The 17864-nt window shown below is 47.8% G+C and overlaps 1 protein-coding gene across 1 annotated transcript in view; it reads right to left on the reverse strand.

Annotated features, from left to right (window-relative positions):
- Positions 1 to 1218: 1218 nt before the first annotated feature.
- Positions 1219 to 17864, reverse strand: part of ITIH2 (inter-alpha-trypsin inhibitor heavy chain 2) — a 28991-nt gene continuing 12345 nt past the window's right edge. The window contains exons 9-21 of the mRNA XM_057403786.1: positions 17443 to 17559; positions 16093 to 16261; positions 13859 to 13984; positions 12834 to 13015; positions 11533 to 11718; positions 10413 to 10552; positions 9690 to 9862; positions 7261 to 7395; positions 5064 to 5177; positions 3516 to 3714; positions 2699 to 2871; positions 2038 to 2149; positions 1219 to 1574 (exon numbers count right to left, since the gene is read on the reverse strand). Of these exons, the coding sequence (XP_057259769.1) occupies positions 1427 to 1574; positions 2038 to 2149; positions 2699 to 2871; positions 3516 to 3714; positions 5064 to 5177; positions 7261 to 7395; positions 9690 to 9862; positions 10413 to 10552; positions 11533 to 11718; positions 12834 to 13015; positions 13859 to 13984; positions 16093 to 16261; positions 17443 to 17559 (1974 nt within the window). The 3' untranslated portion in view covers positions 1219 to 1426. The remainder of the gene's footprint in view (positions 1575 to 2037; positions 2150 to 2698; positions 2872 to 3515; positions 3715 to 5063; positions 5178 to 7260; positions 7396 to 9689; positions 9863 to 10412; positions 10553 to 11532; positions 11719 to 12833; positions 13016 to 13858; positions 13985 to 16092; positions 16262 to 17442; positions 17560 to 17864) is intronic.

Consider the following 17864-nt stretch of genomic DNA (forward strand, 5'->3'; position numbering starts at 1 on the left):
GTAACAGGGGCTTTTGTTATTTTTTAAAAAACGTCACATTTTGTACAATGTTTAATTTCTGAACATGGTCAGGAATAAACAGAAACCTTTCCTAGGGCAGCGTGGTTCTTATCAGTGTTTTGAGGGGCCTGTTGAGCACAGTGAAGTGCCTGGCTGGCCACTGCCTTGTTTGTGAAGGAGTCATAGAACCACAGAGCAGTTTGGGTCAGAAGGGACCTTAAAGCTCCTCCAGCTTCAACCCCTGCCACGGGCAGGGACCCCTTCCACTGGAGCAGCTTGCTCCAAGCCCCTGTGTCCAACCTGCCCTTGAACACTGCCAGGGATGGGGCAGCCACAGCTTCTCTGGGCACCCTGTGCCAGCGCCTCAGCACCCTCACAGGGAAGAGCTTCTGCCTAAGAGCTCATCTCAGTCTCCCCTCGGGCAGGTTAAAGCCATTCCCCTTGGCCTGGCCCTACAGGCCCTTGTCCCAAGCCCCTCTCCAGGTTTCCTGCAGCCCCTTCAGGCACTGGAGCTGCTCTCAGGTCTCCCCTTCAGGAGCCTTCTCTTCTCCAGGCTGCCCCAGCCCAGCTCTCTCAGCCTGGCTCCAGAGCAGAGCTGCTCCAGCCCTCGCAGCATCTCCATGGCCTCCTCTGGCCTCACTCCAACAGCTCCACGTCCCTCCCGTGCTGCTGCCCCAGAGCTGGATCAGGACTGCAGGGGAGCTCTCCCCAGAGCACAGCAGAGGGGCAGGATCCCCTCCCTGAGCTGCTGCTCACACTCTGGGGGTGCAGCCCAGCACACGGGGGGGTTCTGGGCTCAAGCACACACTGAAGCTGGCTCATGTTCAGTTTCTCATCAACCAACACCCCCAAGTCCTTCTCCACAGGGCTGCTGTTGTTCCAAGGACGTTTCTCACCACAGGGTAACCCATTCTTAATGACAGGAGACTCCTCACCGTGCTCATTGCAGGGCCCGTGTTCCTTTTCTGTTGATTTTCCTTCACACCTAATGCACATCCTCCTTTTTGCCCAGCCCAGCAGTGTATGTACTTAGGTTCTCCCAGCAGTCTGAACGAGCAGAGGTGTTCTAAAGTACTAAATCAGGTCCTGTGTGTTACCCTGCAGTAACCACAATGCAGTTCAAGTCTGCTCTGAAACACGTATTACAAAATAGCTTGAGTTTTTAATGGAATATTAATGGACTATTAGCCTGTTAAATCAGACACATGGAGAGCAAGATACCTGCTACAACCCAGCACGTCGCTTTATTATGGTTTTGACCAGAAAAGGGCGTTCCGTGGCGTTGGAAAGCTGATCATTTATAAAGCAAAAGGTGGTGAAGTCACCTCCTGTCGATCCAGCCCGAGAGCTGCTGTTCAGAAGAGGCGTTTGGGCATGAAGGAGCAGATAAGAACGTTTGTAACAAACTGGTTCCGTGGCGGAGCGCTCAGGGTCTCTTCAGGAAGCTGTACAGGTGCGGGACCAGGTAATCTCTGTAGTGGCCGTCTATGAACCCCTTCCCACTGTTGTGCACAAACCAGCACTGCACCTCGGTCCCAGCCACGCGGTCTGTCCTGTAGTCCTTCTGCAGCCCCCTGTGGGGAAGAGGACACCCAAAGTGAAGGTCGCTGCCCGACAAGAAGACAGTTGGGCATCAGTAACCCAGCATTGCCCTGCTAAAGGGGTGAGCTCTGTGTCTTCCACCACCGGGAGGTGGAAACAGCCACACAATACAATGGATTCACAGTTCTGTATACAATATGTGTACAGACCCCATGCACATGCATACAGCTGTGGGTATGGGGCCTTCTGTTGGCGTCTCAGGTGCTTTTATAGGGCCTACGCAAGGTCAGGCACTGGGCAGCTATGAGAACAGCACAGTTCATGCACAAGAACCCAACTTATCCCAAGTTTTGGCAACCACTAAAACCAGATTATCAGCAAAGGGAAAACAGGGATATCTTTCCCCCAAAATCCTTGAGATGTAACAAGCCTGCAGTCACTGATGTCCTCAAAACAGGTCAGATTTAGGAGAGCAGTAAAGCACATTATTCCTACCTGGTCACAGTGAGCTTGTTGCCTTTCACTTCCATGATGGCTTGTGGTTTCTCTGGCGGTTGCCCAGGGGTTTGGTGGTGGATGGACACTTCTGGTTCAGACGCAAACTGACCTGATCAAAGAGAGGTTTAGAGCTCTCTGCCCCTCACAGCCCTGGAGGCTCCTGCGTAAGCTGCTGTGGGAAACCAAAGTAGCTGCAGGAGGCAAAGCATCTGCTGAACCCAGGACATTACCCTGCATGGATCACAGGGCACTGGGCCACCAGGGCTCAGGGGCTGACTTCCCTCTGGGCTGAGCCCTTGCTTTTGTTTTACAGCCTTGCTGGAAAAGACAGATCCGGATGCTTGTATGTAAAGCTGCTCAGGAGGAAGGTTTGAGGGGGTTGTTTCAGCCTTTTTAGGCTGGGAAAGCCCTGTCACAGTGTCACCAAGCCTGGGCAGGCCATTGAAAACACCCTCCCTGGACGGGATGAGGAATTCTCTCCTGGTCTGTGATGTTCTACAGCATCCTTGGGGCTTCCTGTAGGACTCCCCCATTTCCTATTTGAATCCTTTCCACACCTTCCCCATCAGGAGACAGACACCAACGAAGTCACCCAAGGATCTGCCAAGCTCCCTCCCCAGTGCCCCACCATTCCCACCTCCCATCCTCCATCCCTGACCTATGAGCCCGTGGGTTTCAGGTGAGAACTGGTTCTCAGGGGGAATGTAGATTCCCAGGAAGTCAACGTTCACGGGGTGATACTTCCACACACGGTGCAGCAGGACCATGAAGGACATCTCCTCACCCACGCTGATCGTAACGTTGTTTTCTCTCTTCACAGATATGAGCAGCCTGAAAGGTCAACCAAAGGAAGGGCTCAGTCACACCTGAGCTCTCCGGCTCCTTGAGATGCTCTTGGGCATCCAAAACAACTGATTGGGGTTGGCAGATATGACAGAGGGTCCATCAAACCCCCCAGCCTTGGGAATAGTGCCCACTGCCCACACTGCCAGGGATGGAGCATTCACAACTTCTCTGAGCAGCCTATACCAGTGCCTCAGCACTCTCACAGTGAAGAACTTCTTCCTTATATCTAACCTGAACTTCCCCTGTTTAAGGCTGAACCCATCACCCTTTGTCCTATCACTGCAGTCCCTTATAAGGAGTCCCTCCCCAGCATCCTTGCAGCCCCTTTCAGATACTGGAACCCTGGAGGTATCTCAGATAACACGAGATGCTTTGCTGAGGCACCTGAATCCTGTTCTTAGCTGAAGCAGTCAGCGGTAGGGAGACAAATTGGGCTCTTTTTACTCATGTCTGGTTGACAGAATGGCTCTCTTGGCCCTGCTGCCTGATTTCAGTAGTGATGATGAGAGCTCAGACATGTAGCTACGATTCACGTGCCCGTATGCAGGATCTCTGTGACCTGGATCCCACCCGCAGCTGGGTCAGTCCGATGCTGCCAATGGTTCCCTTAGGAGTGCTCAGCAACTCACTGCTTCCGAATGATGTGGCCTGTGTCGGCCCAGCTCAGTGTGATGCTGTAAGATCCGTCTTTCAGCGTGATCGTTTCTGTGGTGATCTCCACTTTCAGGCCTTTCTTCTTGAAGTAAAACCCGATTTTGCCAAAGTACGTGTTGAGTTTCTTATTCTCCGTTCTCTTGGCCCCGACGATCTGCCCATTGACCACCACTCCTGTGAAGAGCAGGGAAGACGATGCCTAAATCTTGGAACACCCCTTAGAGACTTGGAGTTCCATGGGATCAGCAGAAACAGGAACCCCTCTGGCCCCCTGTTTTTGTCATCTTGCCAGCCAAGAGAAGAGAGTAATTTATTATAGCCCCTCCTGATGCTACTGCTCATCCCTTTAGCGTGTCAGCCTGGTGGGAACTGGTGTTAGGTCTAGTGCACTATGGGCTGATTCATAAGCCATTGCTTATGTGAAACTGCTCTCTTATATGCTTCTGCTTATTGCTGTGTGTGAAGAGCGCGGAGCGGTGGAGGAATGGTACCACATCTCCAAATACTCATTGCTCCAATTGCATGTGCTCCAAATACTCATTAACCTGCTTCCAAATACTCATTGCTCTTCACTTGTATTCCAGAACGAAATACTGATAGGTAAAGCCCTCTGAGGAGAAGAGGCTGATTCCCTTGGATTCCTTTGGGATTACACTTACACATTTTTATTCCCTGCCACTAGGGATGCATCCAGTTTTATTTTCTTTGTACCCATCTACTCCTTTAAAAAGATGCATAAATGGAGAGGAGAGGAGAGGAGAGGAGAGGAGAGGAGAGGAGAGGAGAGGAGAGAAAAGGCGAGAGAAGAGGAGAGGAGAGAAGAGGAGAGGAGAGGAGAGGAGAGAGGAGAAGAAGTGAGGAGAAAAGGAGAAAGAAAAGGAGAAAAGGAGAAAAGGAGAAAAGGAGAGAAGAGGAGAGGAGAGGAGAAGAGAAGAGAAGAGAAGAGAAGAGAAGAGAAGAGAAGAGAAGAGAAGAGAAGAGAAGAGAAGAGAAAAGAGAAATCCTCACCCATTGTGGAGATTTCCCCACCCATCTTGGTTTCTTTACCAGTGTTTGGCCATCCTCAGTGTGAAAAAGTTTTCCCTCATAGCTCACTCCTGCTTTCAGTTTCACTGTGCAGCTTGTGTCTGTTGCCTCTTGTCTTTTAGTTATGAATCTTGGAGATGTGTTCAGCTCCATCTTTACCTTCTGATTAGGTGGTTGTAGAGAGCAACAAGATTGGCTAAACCCAGTGACCAAACGCAGCCTCTCCCTCCATGTCCTGTGCTCCGGCCCCATAATCATCTCATCTTGGTGGCCACCACTCAATTTGACCCAGTTTGTCAACAGCTTTCTTGTACTGACAAGCCTCAAACTGGGCATGATACTCCAGATGTGGAGCGAAACCGGCACTTCCCTAAGCCTGCTGGCCATGCTCCTGTGAGCACAGGCTCTTCCCTCTCGGCCTTTCCCTGCTCCCTCTGAACCCTCTCAGACCTGTGAGGGAAAAGTGCTGTCAAATAAAGCATGTTATCTTCCCTTACCGGTACCAGGATCAGAAACCAAGCTCAGGATCTTTCCGGGCTCTGAGTTGATGTTGAAGCAGACGTTCCTTTGGCTCTTGGGCAGGTGTATGATGAAATGGGGGTCATTGTCCACTGAAATATGGGAAAGAAACAAGCATGAGCAGCAGCACAGACCTGCCTGGTGCAGCACACAAAGACTGAGACACTTTCCCTGGAGGATTTTAAGCACTTTTTGGGACTCCTCAGTGAGGACAAGGGCTCTTTCTACCCCTGCAGTAGCTGAGGGAGTTCTTAGGTGCTCCTCACCAAAGCCCCTCAGATGCTTTCTCTTCATATACTTCTGTTTAAGGAAAGGACATAGCATTGGCTTGAGGAGCACCAGTGGTTTAAACTGGTCAGCTGCACATCAGGGTGCCATAGGCTCAACCTGGAGTTATAGAAGCCAAACTTTATCTCTTCATGATGGAAACCAGCCTCCAGGTGAGACCAAGGCCCCATCTGGACACCAGACAGACGGGACAGGGACACATATTTGAGGCTTACATCCGGGGCAGGACCTAAGGCATGGAAAGCAGGATTGATTTGGGTGACACCTCTGTTCAATAACATCCACCCTCCCATGCCCATCTGTTGTCTGTTCCTAGAAGTGACACACTGCCAGGACATCACATCACTGCCTCAAACTAAGAAGCTCTCAGATGCATTACAAGTCCATACAACCATACAGATGTTGGGTAAAGATACAGGCTGACTATCAGCTCCTCTGGGGGATACAGTCCCTGCCCGTACTTAGTGTTGCCTATGGGAATAGCCAATCCAGCTTCCATTCAATCAGTGCTCTTCCTCATCTTTTGGACCTCTTTAACTCCTTCCATGCACTAGACAAACCCTAGGCCCTTGACCAGGAATGACTTTGCAGGAGGCAGTGGGGTGGGTGCCCTCCAAGGGTGAAGGAGCTTTTGAATGTCTTGTATCTTTTAAATACACGAAGCCTCTTGAACATAGCCCTCAATAATTTTTCCTTATTCTTTCCTCATGCTTGATCTTCCTGAAGGTGCTGTCCAGGCCTGTCCCGATCAACAGTTCCAGGGACAGAAATACAGTACCAAATACACGTATTAGTGGACAGGTAACTTTGCCTTGCTCACCTTCTTCTCCAGGCAGTTTCTCGACTAACCAAACCCTTAGATTAACCCCTGAGCTATGCCGAGGGGGAGTTTGATAGCTCTTTGGTGGCTATGTAACTACCCAGCTCTGCACACAGGCAGAGCCCCACGGTCACTGCAGTTACACCGCTTTTACAGGCGCTGGCTCTCACAGCTGGTTTGTTTCAGCAGGCACTAACCGGTGCAGGGTCCCTCAGCCACCGGCGTTCGGAGGTTTTTATGGACCACAGAACATTCATCTGTAATTCACAACGGGGGGAGCGTCACAAGAGCTCTGCTACTGCAGAGAAGCTGAGTGAGGGCTCAGTTGACAGCCTCAGCTGCAGGGCAGCATGCAGCAGAAGGTGGAGACGCTGGGATCCTATTGGAATCAGAGCATGGTTTGGGCTGGAAAGGACCTCAAAGCTCCTCCATTCCCAATCCCTGCCATGGGCAGGGACCCCTTCCACTGGAGCAGCTTGCTCCAAGCCCCTGTGTCCAACCTGGCCTTGAACACTGCCAGGGATGGGGCAGCCACAGCTTCTCTGGGCACCCTGTGCCAGCGCCTCAGCACCCTCCCAGGGAAGAGCTTCTGCCTAAGAGCTCAGCTCAGTCTCCCCTCTAGGATCTAAGCTAAGTCTCATGCTTGTATCTCAGAGCATACTTTGCAGGTTCACATATTCAGAGTCAAAATGACTCAGTACTTCATAAAGAAAAGCTGGCTCCTTGGGTGCTGGATGTTAGCAGAGGCTCTGTCAAGGACCCTTCACACTGATGTCCTCTGCAATAGCAGTGAAGTAGCTTTAGCAGCTAGTCACAGCAGTGCGTTTATTCTCTTGCAGACTAACCCCCTAAATGAAGATACGGCTTTTACACGAATCCAGCAAGCTCAGCAGGAAAAATTAAGACAATTGACGGGCTCCTCCATCGTTACTGTGCTTGGCATCTTGCCACAGAACCTGAAGTTCCGAAAGTAACCAGTAGCTTTGGTTCTATCACTTTTATTTGTGTATCGGGTGATGAACGATGCTCTCTGGTGTTTCTCTGCAGAGAAATACTGTAGCTCTTACCCCTGTTTATTCTCAGAGAGGACACTGGAGGACTCCTTTGCTCAGGCATGAAGCTGACTGGTACAGCTGTGACGTTGGCCCAGGGGGGGATACCTTTGTTGTTATTGGGTGCATTTGGAGTTAATCCTAAAGTACCTGTTGAAGGAGAGTCGTAAGTAGGTTTTTGTTCTTGCTGACACATTTAATAGTGTAATGTTTAAAGCAGTGCTGTAGATCAGAGCCTCATGTTACACCAATGTAAAGAAGGCACAAAACTCTTTACAACAGACAGATGTGTGTGAGGAAGTTGGGATGCATTTACCCCACCGCCTCCATCAGAGATATATGACTTGCTAGGGCAGTTGAGCTAGCCATAAGCTATGCAGGACTCTTTCTGCATGCCCTAGGATGACCCCATCAATAAAGCTGCAAATAAGTGCAAGCATTTACTATACCATCCCTTAACGTGTCCCCTCCTGCTAGAGTCATCCTGCCTTTGCCGTGATGGAGGCAGGAGAATGCAGTGTATTCTCTCTTCCACTTAGTTCGTAAAACAAGATGATCTTCAGTGCTCCATTGAACTTGGTTTGTTTCATATGTTGGGCTGGAAGCAAGAAGAGCTGAAGCAGGGCATGTATTCACATCTGCTGGCCCTGCTCTGAAGAGGAGTAAGGGGAAAAAGGAGCTGGGGGACAGCAGCAGGACAGAAGATTGCACAGCTGGATCCAAATCTCTGTTGGCATCTTCTTTCTTGAAGCCCTAATTGAAGCCATAGGCAGTGTTGTTTCCATCAGCACAGTTAGGTGTGAATTCAGTGTAGATAGTACAGGAACCAAACCCTGCACAGAGACTTCTGATTTTCCACGTCAGATGAATTTCACAGACTATTATGCATGAAGCTCTCCCATGCACAGTGTCTGGCATGATAAAGAACATTTAGTCCTTTGAGAAGTAAGTGATTTCAGTGGAAGGTGCGTTCTCTGGCTATGAAGACAGTGCAGCTCTTATGGGAGTTGCATGAGGACAGGCAGGAAAACCTCTTTCAGATTACCCATTCCATGCCTTGTATATGCCAGCTTTTTGGTACAGTCCATGTACTGCACAATCCTAAGCACAGACTTACTTTGATATTGCTTTTACAATCTCTGTCCTCTGCTAAGCTTCAAGAGACGTGTCCCACTGTCCCCGAAATCCACAGATGCCTTGACCCTGATTTCAGTGTTGTTAAGTTTTGACTATTCCATCAAACACAAAGACACAAGAACCTATATTAAAATTACTCAAATCCTCTACATCATCTAAATCAGGATAATTATGGCCTGAATTAGTCAGCTGGTGCCACTGTCATGAATTCATTATACATGACTGCAACACATGCTATTTCTGTGCTGAGTGATTTGGTGGCTGTGGGTGGTAGCATGTGGTAGAAATGACTTCATTTCTCTTTGGGTCCCAGCTGCAGACTTTAAAAATGAAGAACAAATAAACCTAAAAATACCAATTGGCAGACATCAGAACCCCGTTTCATTGAGCCAGAATCAGGCCATTATTGGAGTTATCCAGGAGCTGGAGGTGTGGGAATGCAGCACGTGCGTGGAGGTTCGTTTCCAGTGCGAAATGATGGAGGGACGATGTTGCTCACTGCTGTGAAGTTGCTTCTTTCCTTCAGAGCCACTTGTAAACTCTCCCATTTATAAATGGGTTTTACTTCACTACACGCGGTTGTTGAAGCTCATCTTTTACTTTCTTTGCATCACGCTGTCAGTGCTCTCTTGATAACAACAGTTGTGCTTTTTGAAACCCTTGACTTGTGAGGGTGCAGAGCAGCTGCTGTTGGGCTCCGTCGGAAGCACGTGGCCGTGCAGGGGTGACTTGGGATATGCTGAACGCCCACAGATGTCAACAGCTATTGCTTTGAGACTGACTCTACTGGAGCAGCCAACCCCGCCTCTTTTGGCTGGACATGAGGCTGTGTAACAGGGACCTTGGAACATGTATTGAAGTAATGGATTTAAATACAGAAGTTAATTAATAAGGGACTCTCTTGTTCCGACAGCTCAGATTCCCCGTGTCCTCCTGGCTGATTTATAACAATCTTAGGAAGCTTCTGAGGCTTAAAAGTGATGCTAAAATATTGTTTAGTCAATTCTACAGGGAACTAGACACATCTGTCCCCTAAGAAGACGTACAGCTTGTGACATTGTAGACTAATTGGAAACCTCATCATTGCAGTGTTGTCACATTCAGTCCTCACTGAAGCCAAAGGCTCCAAAATGCACTTGTGTAACAGGGTGCTCTCAAACTGTCTGAAGATACAGTCAGCTTTCATTGAAAACACAGGCTACTGTATAAGCCCGAATACCTGGAGTGACCAATGAGCATAGATGCTCTTCCAACTGTAGAAGAACAAAGCCAAAATGAGAGGCTGAGTAACAAACAGAGACACTGACCTGGGCAGCAGCCCCTCCTGGGGTCTTTGGGCTGGTCTGCCAGCATTATCTCATCCTTCTCGGCGTTCTCTATCAGCATAGCTGTGAAGGGGGTAACAATATGATGGTCAAGAGACATCTGTAGGATGGATTTGGTGATGTTTCTCTTCAAAGCTGCAGTGGGGGCTGTGTTTCTGGATGGAAAATGAAACAGAAGGCATGGTTAGCAGCTCTATGGGGCAGCTGCTCCGCAGAGTGCTCCCAGAGCCAAACTGATGGTGTTGCAAGAAGGAAAGGCTGATGGCCTGTGTGAATGCACTCTCCATAAGAAGACCATTTTTGGCTTCTGTGGGCTTTGGCCTGGACTCAGAGAAGCCCAGTTCATCTCCTGGTCTCAGCAGAACTCTTTCTGCTTCAGAGGACATTCATCCTGAACTGCTGCATAGTTTTTACTCAGGCTCCATGAGGCAAATTTCCCATTAGTTTCATTCACTCAGCCCCACGGCCAGGTCTGTCAGTCCCTTATTCCTCTACTTAACCGTTCCCAAACTCTGTTCCCTGATATCTGTGAGTGCTGATAGGAGGAATGTGCCTGAAGGCATCACCTACCTTTATTTCCATGTATTCACCTTCCCCATTGGAAACCCTGATGGTTGTGGAACACCTCATGGCTGTGGTCTCAGAAAGAACCATATTACTCTCAAGCTTCTCTTGCTTCCCATCACAGACCACATTTCTCCTCACCTCTCTGCCAGCATCTGGTTGACAGTCAGATAGGCCCACAGCTTCCTAGTGAAGTCAGGGTCTGCGTATTTGTCTTTCTTCATGAAGCCATCCAGCTCCTCAACATCTCGCAGGGTTTCCATGACTAGCTCTGCATTCGCCTGTGCAATTAATGGGTGATAAAGATGATGGAGAGTGAGCCAGGAGAATGTGGTAGCCTTGAGTTCTCCTTCTAGCACGATGGCATTAAGGACACCCTCTGGCTCTGCCCAGGTTGCTTCTAGATCAGAAAGTCCCAGCACTGTTGGCCTGAGTGCCATGGGGAGGGGGGCGGTACAAGAGGGTCTTCTGTTAAAGGCACTTATGTGACAGTGGAGTAAAATAGGTGAAGGAGCCGTCAGCAGTACCCAAAGAGGGTCCTACCACCTGCCAAAAGAACAGAGCTCTGCTCTCCCCCCCCCAGACCTTTTCACACCCAATTGCTATTGAGGAACAGGAACCAAATTCCACTTTTTCCTGCAGAGCCGTGGACTGCTCCATGTTTTGTCAGGATATTGAACGTGTTTGGTTTTTTTCCTACCAAATGGCATCTCCTAAGCCCTGTAGGAGTGCGGATATTTTGGTTCCTCCTCAGAAAGAGGGATCTGGATGTAGGATTCCCACCCCACCTCACTCCACCTTGAAAAGCAGCCCTGAAAACATGGGAAAGGTCTCATCACACATGCCACAAGACAGAGCATAAAAGCACAGCGCTAGGACTTGATGCAATGTAGATCCACCAGCTTGAGCTCCCCAGGAGTGGGATGTTCAGCCATGAAAGGAGCCTTGCTTGGGGATCAACCATAAGCCTTCACAAAGCATGAAGGGAGGACTCCATAGTCTTGGTCTGGTTTGCAATTGAGTTTAGTATGGCTCATATATTAGAAGGAAGTTCCTCTGGCAGGCTGCAGGTTGCAGGTAGCAACTATTCACTGATGTACTTGAAGTTATTGTGAGACACTGGTGGACAAACATCCCATGAGTTTCCTGATGCTCCCACCCGGAACCCAAATGGACAACCAACCTCCAGCAAGGAGGACACAGGAATGAATGAACCAGCCCAAAGCCCAGGAGCAGGTAACCCACGGACACCTCCGCTCACCGCGGTCGCTGTGACAATGCTTTCCAAGTGCTGCAGGTTTTCTGTGTCCACCTTCCCAGCCACAACTATCTCTGAGCCACCAAAGTAGTTGTGGAAGCTGCTCTGGGTGACGTCTGACACTGACTCCTGGGGGTAGTTGAACTGAATCTTCTTCAAGAGTGGGGTGGAGACCTGGTTGTAGAAGTTCTGGGGTGGAAGGAGACAGAAGTGAAGTGAGTCTGTTGTACCCAGCACAACCCTCCCACGTGCACCACTTACTGAAGGGACAGCAGGTGACAAAACCTGGAGCCCTGATGGGCAAGTGGGGCTCTCCTGGCTCCCGAGAATACAGACTTCTTTATACTTGGACCTTAGTACACTTGCAAGAGGGTATAGCAAGGGGATCTGGTCCAATCCAAAAGATCTGGTGGAAGTCAAAGGATGGTCAGAGCCCACGGGCTGTGTTCTTCCGAGATCTATAAGGCTTGAACACAAGTGAATATGGGCCTGACTCTATTATCAGGTTGGTCAGCTCTTGGCTACTGTGCAAGACATGCAGCTGCTTTCTGCCTAATTCTTGCCCAAAACTAGACCTGTGTCTCACTTGTATTCAGTTCTCTGCTGCAGAGGGTCCTCCCTTTTCTCTTGTGCCTGGCTGATGTGAATTGGGGTGTGTGCACAGCTGGGTTTTACATATGAGACCAGGGAGGGAAAACAGGTACCAAATAATACTATGGGTGGAGGCTGTCTCATACTGAGGGGCTCCACTCTCAGAGCTGCTGTTTGGCAGAGCACCGTGTACTGTGTCCTGTCATACATGTGCTGGGAAAGAAGTAGGAGAAACCTGCATAGGGGCTGATGCCAGTGAAGAGAAACAGAATAAGGATGAGAGAGTTTGCTCATCAGTAATTGCTGCTCAGATTTGGAGCCAGAGCCTCCTAGAATTGAACCTTTTCTTACTCCGGAAAAGTTTGGATTATCATTCAGCATTCATAGCCAGGCTTTTTTTTTTTCTAGTGCTGAAGCAGCCTCAGGTAAAATCCAGGCCTTAATTTTAATTCAGAAAATCATCCTTTTTATGGTTAGGACTGTTTTATAGAACAGAAATGCTACACAGAGAAGTAAAGTGTGTATTACGGCTGCAAACCTTGTAACCAGCAGCCCTTGAGCTGATACCTGATTGCCATCTTGCAGGGCTCTCCCAAAGAAAGAATGCTTTTAGTGCCCCACACTGTGAACCTACAGGAACTCTGTGGAGTTACCCAGCTGCAGAGCTGTGAACAGAACGGGAGGGTTTCAGAGGCAGTGGGCCAGAAATGCACCTTCATTTGGGCAGAAGTCTCCTGATTGCCAAAAATCCTCTGGGCCATGCCGCGGTTGTCGGTTGCGATTCTCTGCAGGAAATCGTAATCTACATCAAACCCGATGCCAAGGCAGAAGAGAGAGAACTCATCTTTGATGCTCTGCTTCACGTTCTTCTGGATCGTTGTCAGCTTTAGCTCACCTTGGAGGGACACAAAGGGCGATATCCATCTGAGCAATGGAAGAAGCCTCCATCCATGTAAACGCATTCATGCTCTTCCAGTGTTTCTGATTCTCTCTTAGGGAACTAACCTGCACAACTAACCCAGGTGCTGAGTCTTCCTTTTGCTTTACCTGCAGTGACATTTAAGCTTCTCCTGGATGGAGATTAGCAAATTGGTTCTATTGAAATTGTTTCCTTTGAACTCTTTGGTTTTTGGTATCTAATGCATATTCTTTGTCTATCCAGGCCTCATTAACTTCTTGGGGAGTTTGTAATTGGAACACATCTGGACTTCTTACACGCTTACTACTTCAAGCTCTCTGAAGACTAAGACATCTCCATAAAGGTTTTACTTGTTTCTTATACTCAAGATGTTCTCTGCCACCATTGGGACTGACTTTTTAAACATCAGCCTCTTCTGGGCTGGCTAAGTGAGTGCTCTCAACCTGTACCAACCACAGTCAGAATTAACTTGCTTTCTACTTGATTTTCCTGATTTGGATGTTGTTTGTGGGACTACATAGATCTTTGTGGGCAAAGATCATTGGAAGAAGCTATTTTTCCTAAGGCTATTGTGATTACCTCTCCTACCGGACTTGTTCACCTGTAATTGCAAGAAGTGGATCACTTGCATGACATAATCTTTTCCAAGCTTCCCAGCAAAGCCCCATAGCACCTACAGCACTTGGCAAAAGAGCATCACAAGCTTTGGAAGAAAGTGGAATAGAACTTTTTTAACTTACTGTCAAGTGTCTACATGCTGTGTGCTTTTCTCAGGCTAATCCCACTGTTCTTTCTTCTCACCTAAAGCAGGATCCTTACCTACTGTCGGGTCTCCATCAGACACCAATACAATCATGGAGACTGAGTTAGGGTCCAACATGCCTAAGTTCTGGGCTTCGTTGAGGATGAATGTGGCTCGGAGAAGAGCTTCATTGATATTTGTGCCTGTCAAAGACACAATGAAGAAAACAGTTTTGATTCTTGTTGAGTTTCTTGTTGAATCCAGATGAGTTCTGAGATTCTAGTGGAATTAATCAGCATGGACCAGACCTGAGACTGAAGCAGCAAAATCCCTCCTATGTGATGCTTACAGCACATCTGCTTGCACTGTGGTTCCTTTTTTCATCCCAGGCTGTCATCTTTATGTGTTCCCACCCGTTCCTCATCACTAATTCCAGTGGGACCATTTGTGGTGTTGGGAACTATTTGCTGTGGGCAAATCATTTGCAGGCAGATGATTGAATGAGAGCATGAAGAAACTTTCTTTTCTGGCATCAGCCTGCTCTTTGGTTATCTTGATCGGAAAAGAAGAGGTAGATATTTATTGAGCCTATCTAAAGGCTTGGCTTGTGCCCAGAAGGGATAGAATAAGAAATCAGCATGAGGGAAACAGTATATTCAAAGTAATTTCTTTGTCAAGAAAGCAAAAAATAGTGGCTTCAGAGACAGGATAATAAAATGCTGCTTTGCAAAATGGCTTTCCTGGATGGGAGCAGGTCTGTTACCTATTCTATCAGTCCTTTTGGGGTAACAAAGCCAGGCTTATGAGGCACTCATATATCCAACGTGGATCCTATTCCCAGCACACTGATGATCTCGGGCAAGTCTATAACTTCATGTTGATTCTACCTTTTATGTTGCCAGTGAAAGCTCCTTGAAATGAAGGTGCCACACCACCAGAAGGCTCTGATGTTTGGGAGAGCCTTCCACACACTATCAGTGTACAAAGAACTGAACAAATAAACACAACTGCGCTTCAGGGAGCAATAGATTGAAATGATCATAAGCCCCTTCCGTACAAACAGCCCAAGCACTTACAAATGAAGCATCCAAAGTGCTGTAAGGCTGAAAAAGGGAACTATCATTATTTATCAAAAAGGGATGAAGGCACAAAACATGTGGACAATTTGCCCAAGGTGGCATTTAGTAGATCATAGAATCGTTTAGGTTGGAAAAGACCTTTAAGATAATCAAGTCCAACCGTTAACCCAGCACTGCCAAGTCCACCAATGAAAAAGTCCCCAAAAGCCACATCTGCAGGCCTTCTAAATACCTGCAGGAAGGAGGACCACTTCCCTGGTCCTGTTGGCCACAATATTTCTGATATAAGCCAGGATGCTCTTGTCTTTCTTGGCCATCCGGGCACGCTGGCAGCTCATGTTCAGCCAGCCATCCACTGGTCCTTTCGCACTGAGCAGCTTTCCAGCCACTTTTCCCCAGGTCTGCAGGGGTTGTTGTGGCCCAAATGCAGGACCCAACAAAGTCCAATCTAAACACTCGCTAACATAGAGGGCTACCCCGCTTCCTCTCCTTCCTTTCCTGTCCCTTCTGAAGAGTTTATAGCTATCCATGGCAGCACTCCAGTTGTGCCAGTCATCCCACCATGTTTCCATGATAGCAATTATGTCATAGTTTTCCTGCTGCACCATTGCTCCCAGCTCCCCCTGTTTGTTACCCATGCTGCGTGCCTTGGTGTAGATGCACTTCAGTTGGGCTGTTGATCCTGCCACCTTTTCCTGGGGAAAAGTCCTAATCGCTACATGACCATTCTCAGGCACATCAATAACCCTTGTGTCTTTGCTGCAGCACTGATCTCCATCTATCACGGTGTGGTGTGCCATTTACAGCCAATGGATACGCTGGAATTGGGCTACTTATGGTCTGCTTTACAAAGGCATGAGTCAGCCTTGTTTTATCTCCCTGCTTATGACAGGGGGGTTGGAACTAGATGATCTTTAATGTCCCTTCCAACCCAAACCATTCTATGATTCTGTGATATTTGGGATCCGTAAGGCTGGAGATAGACACAGATTAAAGGCAGCTGTTCGGTGGTCTATGTTCTATCTGTCTTGGCTTAATCAGTAGAAGGAAATGCCAGCCCATTCCCTAACAAGAAACTGGAATCCTTGCTCTCCTTTAACCCAGGGCAGGCTTTTCCCATCTTAGGGATCAGATTTATTGATAGGAATACCCTGCCAATCTGAGGCTTGTCTGAAGTACCCATTCCTGTGATATCTGACTTCCACAAGCACCTTGCAATCAAAACCTCATACCCCCGTTGGGATGGATTGTCTGGATGTACTTCTTAGCTTCTTCAACCTGCGATGGGGTGGCTGAGACTAAATTATCCCTCCAGCATCGGACGTTGTGGTTGAAGTCGATAAGGGAGAACTGATCAGCAGCACGGAGCTCACTCAGTATTGCCTTCATGGCCTCGATGGTCTGAGAAGAAAGTTAAGGAAAGATGAGTTTATGCTTCTTGTTGCTGAAAGCATGTTCTTAACTTGTGGCTGTAGGCAGAGAGATGCCTTTGATGAATAAGAACATGAGTACTGGAATCCAGAGCAGCATCTGCTATCCAAATCTCTCCTGTTTCGCACTTACATAAAGTTGAACTTTTCACCAAAGAATCACATTAGAAATACAATTAGCAGGAATTCAACTCAACCCATCCTTGCTTAACTCCTGCTGATGCAGGTGAGAGACAGAAACAGTGTGTGTGACGTGGTTCAGGAGATAGGAATTGCTCGTATCAGCTCAGGAGGCTTAGCTCTGCCTGCAATGCTGCCATTTCAGGCCGGGTAACATCTGTTTGGAGATGTGTGATTTAAACAAGTGACAATTAAGCTGTATCCAATTGTGTAGCATCGATTTCCCCAAGGAAGCAATATGCCAGGCAGTAGTATTGTGCTCCAAAACAAATTCAAGTATATCTAGATCATCCCTAACCAACGCTTGTCTAGCCAGTTCTTAAAGACCCTCAGTGACACACGATAGGCAATCTCCCAAACTCCCCTCTCAGCGGTACAAAGCTTTTCCTAATATCCAATATAAATCTCTCCTGTATATCCATCCGATTCCATCTTATTCTACCCTGGGTGGGCACGAATGTCAGTTGATGAGTTTCCCTTTTAGAACAAGTGTTCACGTATTTGGAGGCTGATTATGCCCCTCCAAGTCTTTTCTTTTGCAGAGTAAATCATCTCGTGTTTTGCACTGCCCTCCCCATCTCGTGGGCTACGTTGTCTAAACAACGCTTACTGCTCTTCAGCAGGCTGCCAGCAATGTCCACAGCTTTCAGAAAGCAGGGAAAGCCTCTCCCTGCTGAGGCTTTCCCAGGATTCACGAGAGGAGGTTAGAACCTTTGCATTTGTCATTTGTCAATCAAAACTTTAATCTACAGCTAAAATCCGTGTTCCGATGGCATCACCTCTTCCTTAAAACATGGAAGGAGCATCGCAATAAAGAGTAAAATCATGAAGTCTTTGATTCACCATGGATTTTCCTATTTCAGTGAGAGTAGAGCTTGTCATTCTGACTGCCAGCCTGCTGCAGGATTCAGTGGTAAGGCACATGCAAAGGTTGGTAGGAGGTTCATTTTGCAATAGAGGTCAAACACTTACTTGTTTCATTTTCAGTCCCCACATTGAGCCACTGACATCTATCACAAATAAAATGTTTTTGGGCAGAGGATCAAGATTTTCCGGAGCAAAGAAGTGAATAAAATAGCCATTAAAAATCTGCAAAGTGAAATCACAGTGAAGTGAGCTGTAGTAAAGATGTCAGAAAACTCAAGACAGTAACAGCAGAAAATGTTCTTCTTCTTTATGGGCCAATTCTAACTTTCAGCTCTGCACAGCTTTGTAGCCTTCTGTACTTTTTATGTACCTTTTATATACCTTTATATACCTTTTATAGTCCATAGTCTTTACTTTTCATCAAGGAAAGCAGAGCCTGCCTCTCAGACAACTGCCATGCCTTAGCATAGGAAGGAATGAAAAACATTGTAAGACTGTTCTGTCTGTAATAATTCAATCCCATAATT

The sequence above is a fragment of the Pezoporus wallicus genome, unplaced genomic scaffold, assembly GCF_028554395.1.
Source record: "Pezoporus wallicus isolate ANWC-B61680 ecotype Strahan unplaced genomic scaffold, APGP_CSIRO_Pwel_v1 contig_6978, whole genome shotgun sequence".
Classification (NCBI taxonomy): domain Eukaryota; kingdom Metazoa; phylum Chordata; class Aves; order Psittaciformes; family Psittacidae; genus Pezoporus; species Pezoporus wallicus.